Below are 12,561 nucleotides of genomic sequence, written 5' to 3'. Positions count from 1 at the left end.
AGGGCTGGTTTTGCTTCTGCTGGAGCGGGAAAGAGAAGGGCTGGGACTGTGGTCTGTAAGCAATAAACGGATTTTAAACTTCATTTCTCCCTTTGACTGATTTCGGTTTTCAGAGGCATTTTGCCCCGAGATTTCCTCTCCCGGGACTTACACACAGAAAGCAGATGAACAGTTGTGTGAGGCCTTGGGTGGAGGAGCAGATGTGGTGCTCATCTATAAGAGGGGGTTGGAACAGTTCTGTGCCGTGACCATGGTGGTGACTTTTGCCAATGTGCCAGCTGTCTTAACTCACTGAATCACACATTTAAAATTAGTGATTATGCCACATAAATTGTATCTCAATCAAAAAGTGATGCCGGGGTTCGTGTTCGCAGAGTCAAAGAATGAACTTCGCAAACACTCAAGGTAGGAGAGCCAGGGAGAGGCTTTTAGTGAGAGATACAGCGAGAGGACAGAGCTGCTGGCTCGCGCCAGGAGGGGACAAGAGAGCCCGTAGTGGTGCGTTGTCTAGGGGATTTACAGGCAGTTGAGGATTTTGGGGAACATGAAAAAAGGCTTAGGGGTGTGGACTTGTTAAGTGGTCCCTGAATATTTAGAATTAACACAAGGAACTTCCTGCTCTGATTTCTCCCTGGGGTACCGGCGTCTTCGTCTGGGAGCATACCAAACAGGGCTGCCTGCCCAGCTCCCAAGGTGGGTTGAAGCATTGTTTGCTAAAGAGTAAGTTAAGAATCTTACTTCTTAACTTCCTGGGTGTTAAAATGAAATCTTGAAGGTAGAATCCTTCTTGCCTTTTAATATGTTGTTTATGGCTGGGCCTGCATGCTAAATTAGTTGTCCAGTTTGCAAGTCACCTCATCAGATCTGAAGGAGGAAAGACAGCACGTAGGCCTGGGCCTTTTAGCGTGTTTAAGTGAATCTTACACATGATTATAAATGATTAGCATAATAAAAACATGTGCTACTCTTCTTTATCTGGGGAATATTAACTGATCTCACTGAAGAATGACTCTAGAGCTTAATGTTTAACACAGAGTTTTGGTAGGGGGCTTTGCTTGCATGTAGTTACGTTGCTCTGACTGCAAATATCCTGTCTTGCTTTTTCTGGAGGTCCTCACCCAACTCTGACCACATCCACGGTTTGTCTCAAAAGGACACAAAAAGCTGAACATTTACTGGAAAAAAAGGCATGCCCAAGAACGTCCGTGCACACAAAAGAAAATTGACAACAGCTTTATTCACAATATCTCCAAACTAGAAACAAACAAATGCTCGTCATCTGTGTAATGGATAAGTAAATTGTGGCATGTTCACACAGTGGCTTGGTATCCAGCAATGTAAGAGGAGAGACATGGGACAACAAGGAACAGCTTCACCAACGGCAAGTTGAATGAAATCATGTCTCAGAAGGGTGGTGCTTATTTCCAGAGTGGGCTCCCTGAGGCCCCCACGTCTCCTCACTGTGCACCACAGCTTCTCTGGGCGTGCTGAGGAAGGGAGGGATGCTGTGCGTTAGGGGGCGCGGGGACGGAAGGGGCTTCATGGGTGAGCCTGGCTGGAGTTGGGGGAAAGATTTCTGCCAGAAAGCAGTGGAATCAACTTTCAGAATGTGCATGGGCCATTTCAGTTGACGCACCTGGTTACAGTTGTCAGAACTGTACACGGCGGAGACCCTCACTGTGGGAGTGCCTCAGGTCAGGGTCCCTGTGAGCCCAAGACACCCCCAAAAGCTTTGTATGGCGGAGACTACAGACTGCTGCCCTCACTTCCTCAGACAGTCACTGGGGGAAGAGGCGACTGCTGGGAGCCAGGCAGCGAGTGGGGGTGGGGCCTCCCGCCGCCAGAGCAGCGCCCCACCCCCACGCCCACACCCCGGGTCACCGCCTGGGGGTGCCTCTCCACAACACACACCCCAGCAGGCTCTTGCCCTTCTAGGGCTTCCCTCTCCTCTGGGCAAAGTCACACTGGCACCTGCTCAAGGTGATTAACACCTGCTAGTCTTTCCCGAGTTCACAGGCTCTCCTGTCAAGCGGCTGTCCCCTCCCTCCTCCTGCCCCCTCCCCCACCCTCAACCTGAGGTGGGTGCCTTTTCTTCCTGCCGACCTGGCCTGTGGCATCTGGCCCTGTTCTCCCTGTGAGCAGAACCAGACTGGCATTTAGATTCCTGGCACAGGACAGAGCTGCCCGAGGTTGGCACTAACCCCCATTCATTCATTCACACAGCCAGGGCACAGCTAAGTCTTGATGGTGGTGGTGGGGCGGTTAAGTTAGGCATTAACACCTACTCGGAGCTCCCAGTCTGGTGTGGAAGATGGACATTTAGGCCACTGGGAGATCCCATTATGGATCTCTCCCAGATCTCTGCCAGGGGCTGGGGTGCAAAAAGGTGGAGTGCAGGGAGCTAATGGGGGTGGGAGGTGGTGTGTGCAGGGAGGTGGGGAGCCGTGGGGGGCTGTGCACAGAGCCCAGGTTTAAGTCCTTGCCGCACAGGCCACTGACTTCCTCGTGGACAGCCTCTGGGAGGACGGCAGGACCCCTGCCTCACGGCTTGTCGCAAGGACTGAATAAGAAAGCCCACGGTCTGGAGGACAGCAGGAGCCACCGGAGGTTAGCTGCTACTGAGCGAGGGGAAGCCGGGAGCTGAGAAATGAGAAGGCAGGAGCTGGATGAGGTGTGGCAAGGAACATGACAGCTGAGGGGGAACAGCATGTGCAAAGACCTGTGGCAGGAAGGGGTGGGGTGAGTTTAAGGGACAGGGAAGTGGGCAGAGGAAGGAGGGGTCTAGTGAAGGAGGCGGGGTGCTGAAGGCGAGCTGAGAAATACTGACCTTAACCTTCCTGCACGGGCCCTGGGATGGCAGGAGCTGCCCCGCAGCCCTTCCCAGGACGGCCACCCCACGGCCCCGCACTCAGGCCTCCTTCCAGGGCACAGAGGGTGAACCAACAGCCCCTTCCTCCCCCAAAGCCTAATCAGTCTGGCCCCAGGCACCGCACTGGGAATGCAGAAGTGGCTCCATCCTTCTCCACGGAGGTGGCTGCAAACCTTGTCTCCCTGGAAACCTAAATAATCATTGGAAGTCAGCTCCTGGCAACTCCGCTCAGGCGCGTGGGCGCCTGATTATTATACAAGCTGATCTACACACTGTCCTTTCAAAACCTATACACCATAAATGTGGAGAAGGCTCACTATTCCTACTTTTTTGGCAAGTCATCGTGCATGAGGAGCAGGACAGAACGAGGAGGTTCAGCTGATGTTCTAAAATCTGCGCTCGCTGCTAAAAATACAGCGAAATCCGCTCCTTCCCTGAGTCCTTCCCACGCAAATGTCCAAAGAGCCGCACGAGCGCCTTCGCACAGACTCGCTGGGCAGATGGTTTCCGTGAAATGTGGGCGTGGGGCCCTGCGCGCCGGCTGCCTTGAGGATGTGGGTGCGGCCTTCTCCAGACGCCAGGACCCTCTGGGGGCTTGCGCCCCTGCTCACGCGGCACCGGCGGACACCGCACCCAGGGCACGAAGCCGCGAGCCCTGGGAGACGCCTCCAGGGGCCAGAACTCGCTAAGCGGGTGTCAGGAATGGAGGCGTCTTCTCAGAGACCCCGGCCTGTCCCGCGCCTCCTCCCCGCGCGCCCCCTCGCCGCAGCCACGCCCGCCTCTTCGGGATCCGGCTCAAAGTTACTTAACGCTGCAATTAGCCGGCTGGGTGAGTCACCGGCTCCCGGGCCTCATTTCTGCAGCGGCGGAGGCCGAGTGGAAGGAGCCGGGGACGCAGGACCGCCGCCAGGCGCGGTGGGACCTCCGAGCGCCTTCTAGAGCTCCCCCCCCAGGTCTCCTTCGGGGAGAGGCCAGGGAGGCCTGGGGGAGGCCCTCGTCCCACCCACACCCTCTCTGGCGGAAATTCCTGCGTGGTCTCGGAGAAGGCCGTTTTAGACCAAAACCCAAACGAGACTCATCCAAGGCTTGGCCTCCAGCTTGGCAGCACCTCTACTCCCCTCCCCCACCAGCACGATCTCGAGCAGCTGCTCTGGAGGGCCCCGGGGCCCGAACCCCCCAGCCAACACCCAGAGTCAGACTCTCGCCCCCATCCCTGAGCACCCGGGCGCCCCCATCCCGACCTCCTTCCCGCCTGGGCTCTCCCTCGCCGTTCCTCTTCCCCTTAGGCTCCCTCCTTCGCCTTCTCCCGCACCCGGGCTCCCCCGCCGTGCCCCTCCGCCCCGCGTACCCGGGACCCCCTCAAACCTCCCCGCACCCGGGCTCCCCCCGCACCCCGCCGGTCCCTGCACGCCTACCCCCTCTTCCCTTTCACCCACCCTGTGTCCTAGACCAACTTCCTCAGGCTTGCTCGCCGCGGGCAGGCGGGTGGGCGTGAGTGCGGCCAGGTCTTGACGCCGGGGAATCGCAGACGTAGAGGCACGAGAGGAGGGAGGTGCTGGGGGAGGGGGGGCCTCGGGGTCTAGGGGAGAGAGCCCTGGGGTCGGGGGCGGCGCTCCCCACGCCTCCGGGAGCGCGGACCGGGGGCAGAGGGCGGAGGAGCGCGGCGGAGGGGCCCCGCCCGGTGCGGAGGCTGCGGAGGGGCGTCCTAGGGGCTGCGGAGGCCGGGGGAGGGGGGGGAGGGCGGCGCCAGGGCCGGGCGCGCGGGGCTGCGGACGGGTGTAGGGAGCCGAGCGTCCGGGGAGGGGCGCCGCGGGCTGGGGAGGGGGCGCGCGCCCTGCGGTTCTCGGCGCCGCATCGGTTCCCGGCGCGGGGCTGCTGCTGCGGCGGCGGCGGCGGCGGCGGCGGGAGGCGGAGGATGCGGGCTCCGGCAGCGGCGGCGCGGGATCGGGAGGACGCGGGAGGATGAGGAGGAGGCCGGCGGTCCGGCCGCGCGGCGCCGGGAGGAGGCGCAGGCGGCGGGGGCGGCGGCGGGCGGCGGCGGGCGCGCGGGGTGCGGGCCGGCTCGGGCGCGGAGGATGAAGTGGAGCGTCCGCGGGGCCTGCGCCGCGCTCTCGTCCTGTCTCCTGCTCGCCTGCGCGCTCAGCGCCGCCGCCGTCGGCCTCAAGTGCTTCTCGCTGGGCTCGGAGCTGCGCGGGGAGCCGTTCCGGCTGGGGGCGGCCGCCGGCGCCTTCTACTCGGGGCTGCTGCTGGCCGCCGGCCTTTCGCTGCTCGGCGCCGCCCTGCTCTGCTGCGGGCCCCGGGACGCGCCCCTCGCAGGGCCGGGGCCGGGCCCGGGGCTCGGGGTCCCTGCGGCCCCGGCCGGGGCTCCGGAGGCCGCGCCGGGCGAGCAGGCGGCCGCAGGGGGACCCTCGGGGCCGGTGAACAGCCAGAACCTGCTCCTGCTCGGCGTCCTCGTCTTCATGCTCGGGGTCCTCAGCGCCTTCGCGGGCGCCGTGATCGACGGCGACACCGTGTCCCTCGTGGAGCGCAAGTACTCCCACTACTGCCTGCCCCCGCGCGCGCCGGCCGCCGCCCCCGGCCCCGCGGCCGCCGCCCCCGGCCCTGCCCCCGGCGCGCCGCGCGCCCGCAGCACCCCGGACAGCGCCACGCCCGCCAAGTGCCGGCAGCTCAAGGACTACCAGCGCGGCCTGGTGCTCTCCACCGTCTTCAACTCGCTCGAGTGCCTCCTGGGCCTGCTCAGCCTCCTGCTGGTCAAGAACTACAGGTCGTCGCAGGCCCGGCGCGGCCGGCGCGGCCGGAGAAGGGGAGGCCGGGCCCTGGCGCGGCCCCGCGGCGGCCCGGGGCTCCGCGCGCAGCTGCCAGTCTCCCGGGCGCGGCGGGGCCGGCGGGGCCGGCGGGGCCGGCGGCTGCAGCCGCGGCCGAGCGAAGCCTCTATCCTGTCCCCGGAGGAATCGGACTTGACCGCCCCGGGGGACTGCGCGGACTTTGCGGCGCACCACGCCGTGTCCTACATCAACGTGGGCGTCTTCCACGCGTTCGACGAGGCGGGAGTGGAGGTGTGCTGCGGGGGGCACCCGTCAGTGGAGCTGCCGGGTTACGCACCCTCGGACCCCGACCTCAACGCCTCTTACCCCTACTGCTGCCGGCAGCCTTGTGATGCGGCGCGCCCTTGGGCGCCGGGCCGGGCCTGCTGAGCCCCCGCGCGCACCTCCTGTCCGACCGCGGGGCGGAGGAGCACAGGGCCAGGGAGCCCGGCGGTGCACCTGCGAGGGCGGTGTGGCCGGCGGCCCCCAGGGCTCCCCGCCACCCAGCCCTCTGGGGTTACCATTTTTGTGTCGGAGGCTTTCTTCTCTTCTCTGTCTGTCGGTATCCGGATTCCATTTTAAAGTTTACAATAAATGTTTTGGGGTTGGCTCGCCCCCACCGCACTTCTCTGGCAAATCCGTTCCCTGGGCCGCGCCCCGAGGCCCCGGGTGAGACCAGGGTAATGGGGGAGGAAGGACCCTCGTCAAGAGGACAGAGACAAAGCAGCTGGGACTTAGGAATGAGGGGAATGACAGAGCCCCCAACAGCAACACTTTGTACACGGATGTGCCTGCTTTTGTCCATACTTTCTTACTGTAAAGCTCTCCATAAACAGTGAAAATGTTTGGTAAATTTATTGCAATTTAAAATTGGTGAGTTACTTTATTAAATTAATTGCTATGCTATTGGAGATATTCATCAAATTGGAGTTGGAGAGTGCACACAAATCAGTTTGGGGGGAAATGGTTGAATTTGGTCATTTGTTGAGTTTAAACAGTTGTACGCTGCTAGCTGGTTGACTAAATCCAACCTCTTTCTGAAGATAACTTTCTGCGTGTATATCAAGTCCCATACCTTTCTTTGTTTGGAAACTGGTGAAGGGGTTGCTATTGCAAAGCTGAGCTTATTTTTGGCTAATACATGAAAATAATCCAGTCCTATTTTGGAGAATCACAGTTACGTTTTTCTGGCAAAGATTATTTTCCTGTTGATTACTTCATGAATCTGGTAATTTTTAATATTGTAGCACTTCATTAAAAATATACCCCTTAATTAGCCTTAACTGAAGTGAAGATTAGGGTTAGGACATACATGTGTGTGCATACTTACACACACAATATGAAATGCATTCCAAATAATGTTGAAGTGTGTTTCGAACTAGTCTGCTGAGCTGGCTGGGAGCTGGGCAGGCTCACAGTCTTGGGGAAAGGTAATCCATATCTGTGTGCCAGGCAGGTATGCCACTGATTCTGGACTTGATGGCAGTAGAGCCCAACGCTGACCTACAGGGGGCGTGCCTTTTGCAGAAGGAGCAGAGGCCATGCACAATATTCTTGACAGGAGTACGCACAACGCAGAACGCTTGGTGAGAAAAGCAGAAGAAATGATGTGTGAGACCTTTATAGTGTATAGGGGGCCACTCGTAATGGTGACAGTAGCCAGATTTAGGGGTGGAGGTGGAGTTGTTGCCAGGTGCAGGCTCTGGAGTGGCGCCTCTCAGGTCCCAGCCAGAGTTTCCTTGTACCTGGGTGACCCAGGCTCCCGTCTAGCTGGGACCTGGCCGGGCTGCCTAGCCACAGCAAGGCTGCTGGAGAGAGGAGGCCCATCTCCACACAGGGATGTGGAGACCTGTCACCGTTCGCAGTCGCTCTGTGGCGGCGGCAATCCCGTCACACTGATGCCCGGGGAATCACTAAGGAGCTTGGGGTTTGATGGCTGGGGTGGGCCTGCGTCCTCTCCTTGTTACCGTGGTGCTGCGGGAGGAAGAGCATTTCCTGGGTTCTCATCCACGGGCCTCTTCAGATACTGGTCCATGTTAGACCTCTGGCTTCCACCAGAGGGAGGGCACGGCCCAGCGAGGCCCACCTCTGGCCCTTTCAGGCTGGCCTCTCTTGCCCCTGCATGACCAGTCCACTGGCCACCAACCTAAAGCAGAAAACAAAGGGAAATTATTTCACCTAAAGTGAAAAGATACAGTGAGGTGACGGTCAGGACGATTTTCCTCACTTGCCTAAATCAGCTCAGTGAGACCCTGCCAGGCGGCTCCTGCCCCCTCCTGGAGCAGAGGCCGCACAGGCAGCTAGGAGCTGACCTCCCAGAGCTTCACAGCGCAAGTGGCCAGGTCACTGGGTGTCTGATGGGTGGGCACACCGTGGGCTCCTGTAGAAAGCTGCTGGGCAGGGGCTGACCGGGCAGACACATGAGTACACGGATGTAAGCTGCCAGACCTCCCATGTCCCTCCTGTTTTTGAGGTATTCCACCTTACACGGTTTGTGCGGCCTAAATGTTAGATGCCTTATGAGACTTTCAAATCAAAATAAGACCTCTCTGAAGTATAGACTTTTCTTGGGTAGAACAGAGGGCAGAAGAGGATGGGGCGGGCAGGAACTCCACGCATTCAGGCTGCCGGGACTTCCACGTGACCAGCAAACCAGATGAGATGACTCAAGATGCTAATGCCGCAAACTCCATGAACATTGATGACTCCAATTTACAGAGGCTGATAAAAGGATGCGGGATACCGGGGTTTTATTTTTTAAAGTTTCCTAGAGGAAAAAAAATTCTAAATATCCCTAAACTCAAATTGCTCCAAAGATCAGTACTCAGGGAAATGAGCGGAGAATCATGAAGCCAACGAGCTTCTGGTTAGGACTAACTTCCTTGTAACAACTCCAAATTCCTTGAAGTTTATCCAACTCATGGCAACACTTTTTATTCATGTTCATTCTACTTTTTGAAAGTTTGAGTTGTTTAGAATTAAGTCTTTACACTTCTTGGAAAATAATGCCACTTTTTGGATCTTTCTTTAAAGGGGTCTTACTCTGCTTCTCAGAATAATAATAATAAATTCTTGGCTTGGTGGAGGCCAGACTAAGAGCTTATTAACATTAAGATGGTGAAATGCCAAATTTAAATTAAATGCATTTTAGCATTTTTACATGGCCTAATGCTGAGTTTGTAAGTGTTAGTTTAAACATAAAGGCTGTTTACTTTTAAGGGGATAATTTAATTACGACAACATACGTTGTAACCAAACCGTGTTTTCTCAAGATCGATAAACAGGCGCTCCTGGGGTCTCATCATACGGGTCACACGCCTTTCCTCAGGGGGAGGGAGTGCTCTGCCCCTGACAACACAGACCTGGTCCACACAACTAAATTTCTGACTGAAATTTAATTAAATAATCATTTAATTAAAAAACTCAGATGGCATTTTTGGTGAAGATCAACTGCTGGTGATTGAAGTTTTTACTCCTGGCTGCTGGTTTCATGACATGGTGCAGGTAGAAGCCTTGAGCCTACACACACACACACACAAACATGAATGCATACACATTCATGCACACAGAAGCATACATGCACATGAGCATGAGCACACACAAATACACATGAGCGTGTGCACATAGACATTCACGTGCACATGCACAGACATGCACACACACATTCTCACATGCATGCAAACACACACGTACATACACACTGCCCCCTGGGTGGTGCCTGAGGGCCAGGCCAGCAGCCCTGCCTGGGGCATCCAAGCGTCCATGCGGAACCTGGCTGGGGTAATTGGCCGGGCTGTGGACTACTGCCTCCCACTGCCTCAGCCTTGTAGGATATGCGTGTAGGAAGCATGCCTTGGGGGCTATCTTTGGATGCTGAGCAGCACGTGGGCCTGTGTACTTTGTCACGTCCTGGTGGGGAGTCCCCTCACCGGGATGCCTGTACAGCACAGCAAGCCACAGTGGAGCTGCACTGGGGTCTGAGTGAGTGGTGGGGGCCCGGCTGAGTCCCTAGGCTCTCGGTGGGTCTGTGCTGCACACACGCTACAGCAGCTTGGCCAGTGCTGGCCTCTTTGGGCCACTTTTGGGCCTAGCTCCCCCTCTGAGCAAGGGCTGCATGCATGTCACACTGTCCATGGTGCCCTCAGACTATTGCCCCAAAGCATTGTTTTCTCACCAAGATATGAAAGAAAATAATGACAGACACCTTAAGAAAAATGAATTGTGGTATAAAATAAGTAGAAACTTTATATGCCTGTGCACCTATTTTTTTTCTGAGGCAGAGACAGCATCCTGATGTCAATAGGTTTACTATCCAGATGATCCAGTTTCTTTGCTCCATCTGCTAATTTTCAGCATGGTGATTGACAAGGACAAAACACCAACAGATGGAAAAGAAAATTTTACTTAGGAAATAGTACGCATATATCATTATGTGCCCAGCTTGAATTCTCCCAAGGACTTCCTGGGGTGGCAGGAGAAAGCCTGGTGGTTCCCATTACAGAGCTGTAATTATAAGTGTTTTCTTAAAATCTCCATGTTCAGAGGGGAATCTACTTATATGTGTGAGTTTCATCTATTTTGCTTTCTTATTGCCTTTGATCCTCAACAGAATGTCAATAAAGACCTTGTCACTCTAGGACCAGTAGAATCTGTGTTGAAGCACAGTGCACCCCACAGAACCCCCCAGCACTGTGCGGCTCCCATCTGGTTCTGCAGACCAGGCGGCGGGGGGTGGCCAGACCCACCCCAGATGTGCCAAGGGCAGGAGGGCCGAGCAGGTGAGTGGGTCAGCAGAGGCTGCTCCGATCCTGTGCTGCGCCTGCCCTGGGTCTGCCCGTGGCACCCGGGGGTGTCCCACCTTGCCTGCCTTTCTCCCATCACCCCAGCCCTGTATTTGGTCTTGTGTACCTGCTCAAGTCCTTATGCTATTCCTGAACCACCAGCCTGACCCTTTCTTCATCTCTACTCCTGGTGCAACATTTTCCTAAAACATGGGTCAGATTGTGGGACCCTACTCAAGAACTTCCCTTTTCCTAAAGGCAAATAAAGCCTTGTGGACTTGGTCCAGCCTGACCCTTTGCCTTCTCTGTGGCCATCAGGGGCCAAAGATGAACTGACAAGGGCTTCTCCCAGTGGGGCTCGTGAATGAGCAGCTGTGCCACTGAGGCTGGTACTCTCTGGACAAACACCAGGGTCCCCTGGCTGTGCAGTGGGAAAGAAAAATGGACTGTGTTGATGAGACGGGAAGGAGCGCTAAGTACCTGGGCAACATCATGGGGCAAGAGGTGTGGGCCTGGGCTGCCTCAGGGGCAGGAGGTGTGGGCCTGGGCTGCCTCAGGGGCTGGGCTGCCTCAGTGGCCTGGACCTTTTAGGAGTTTGTATTACTTTCCTGTGGCTGCTGTCACCAAGCTCCACAAACTGGTGGCTTAACACAGCAAATATTTATTCTCTCACAGTTCTGGGCGTCAGCAGCCTGGGGTTGAGGTGTCAGCAGGCTGGTTCCCTGGGAGCTCCCAGGGGCCCGTTCCATGTGTGTCCCCAGCTTCCTGTGCTGCTGGCAGTCCTTGGCATTCCTTGCTCTGTAAGCTCATCTTTCTAGTCCTGCCTCTGCCTCCGTATGGCCCCCTCTGGGCGTCCCTCTCTGCCACTTACGAGGACACTCTCATTGCACACTCTAATCCAGTATGATCCGCAAAAACCTTATTTTCAGATAAGGTCATATTCTGGGTGGACAAGAATTTTGGGGGGACAACACTGAACTGTGTACAGAGCCTGGTCAAGGTTCGCGGCTTGCTCATTCTTCTCTGCAGAGGCCTTCCTGTCTTCCTGCGCGGGGCTAGCTACCGAGGGCCTTGGGCACGTGCGCTCCCTCCCTGGGAACAGAGCTCTTGGAGCCCCTCAGACCGCAGGTGTTCCTGGACCTGAACAGATTGGTCAGATTCCCAAAAAAGCTCATACATTAACTGCCCAAGGGGAAAGCTGTCCTGAAAATAAGTTACATTTGGCTCACTTGCAAATATTTTTAGATGTCCTGTGTCCCTCCCCAGATACCCCCACCCTCCCTCACCGCTTGCCCATTCCACCCATTCTGAGGCTGGGTAAAGGAGGCTCCCAGAGCTGCAGAGGCCACGCCCTCACCTGCCCATCCAGCAGCTGTTTATGGGGACTTCACAGGAGCCTCGGGGATTCTGTGGCAAACCTGGTGGCACGTTGCCGTCTTTGCTGGTGTGGGCCCTGATCAATGGCTAATATGCCATGTGGGCTCATCAAGGGCCAGGCCCTGTGTGCCAAGCACTTCAGGTTCCCTGCCTGCCTTTATCCTGAAAACAACCAGTTTACAGGTGGGAATACTGAGGCTTAAGGAATGAGCGTCTATGCCCAGGATGGAGCCTGTGTGAGAGCCATGGCCTGACCTCAGTCTCTCCTGCGGCCTGGAACCCCCGTCTCATTCTAGCTGCAAAGCAGGAACAACGTTCAGTTCCTAAGCAGCATTTGTGGGGGTTCTGTAAGCGTGGGCCGCATGACAATCTCTATCCCTTTCCAGACCTCTGGGTGCTTAAAAGTCAACCACCACCTCCTCACTGCCTTCAGGGTCCCTCAGCACCCAAACTGGGCTTTCTCCCCAGCTTGGCATCTCCCTCTTCTCAGCTGAATGGCTCCATGCCCACCCCCAGAATCCTGTTCTGAATGCCCTACACACTCTCCTCACCAAGTGCTTTGACTCAACTCATCTCATTCAGTTTTTCATTCAACAACTATCAGCTGGGCCAGGCGCCAGCAATCCCAGGGAGTGCCCGCGCCCCAGCACCCGCCTCTTGCCCTGATGGGAGCACCTGTACTCGTGCTCCAGCGAACCGCAGGGCAGAGATCTCACATGCCTTTTTTTCA

General features: G+C 56.9%; 1 protein-coding gene across 1 annotated transcript; it reads left to right on the top strand.

Annotated features, from left to right (window-relative positions):
* Nucleotides 1-4,835: 4,835 nt before the first annotated feature.
* Nucleotides 4,836-10,299, top strand: TMEM271 (transmembrane protein 271). The gene has a single exon (XM_036991274.2). It carries the CDS (start codon nt 4,945-4,947, stop codon nt 6,061-6,063), a length of 1,119 nt encoding a protein of 372 aa, XP_036847169.2. The 5' UTR covers nt 4,836-4,944; the 3' UTR covers nt 6,064-10,299.
* The last annotated feature ends 2,262 nt before the right edge of the window (nt 10,300-12,561 follow it).

Source organism: Manis javanica, chromosome 5, assembly GCF_040802235.1.
Source record: "Manis javanica isolate MJ-LG chromosome 5, MJ_LKY, whole genome shotgun sequence".
Classification (NCBI taxonomy): Eukaryota; Metazoa; Chordata; class Mammalia; order Pholidota; family Manidae; genus Manis; species Manis javanica.
Note: the sequence above shows the minus strand (reverse complement) of the source record. Positions and strands in the feature narration are given on the sequence as shown.

Excerpts from the sequence above, each read along its gene's own strand:
- TMEM271 (XM_036991274.2), top strand. The coding sequence starts at position 4,945 with ATGAAGTGGAGCGTCCGCGGGGCCTGCGCCGCGCTCTCGTCCTGTCTC.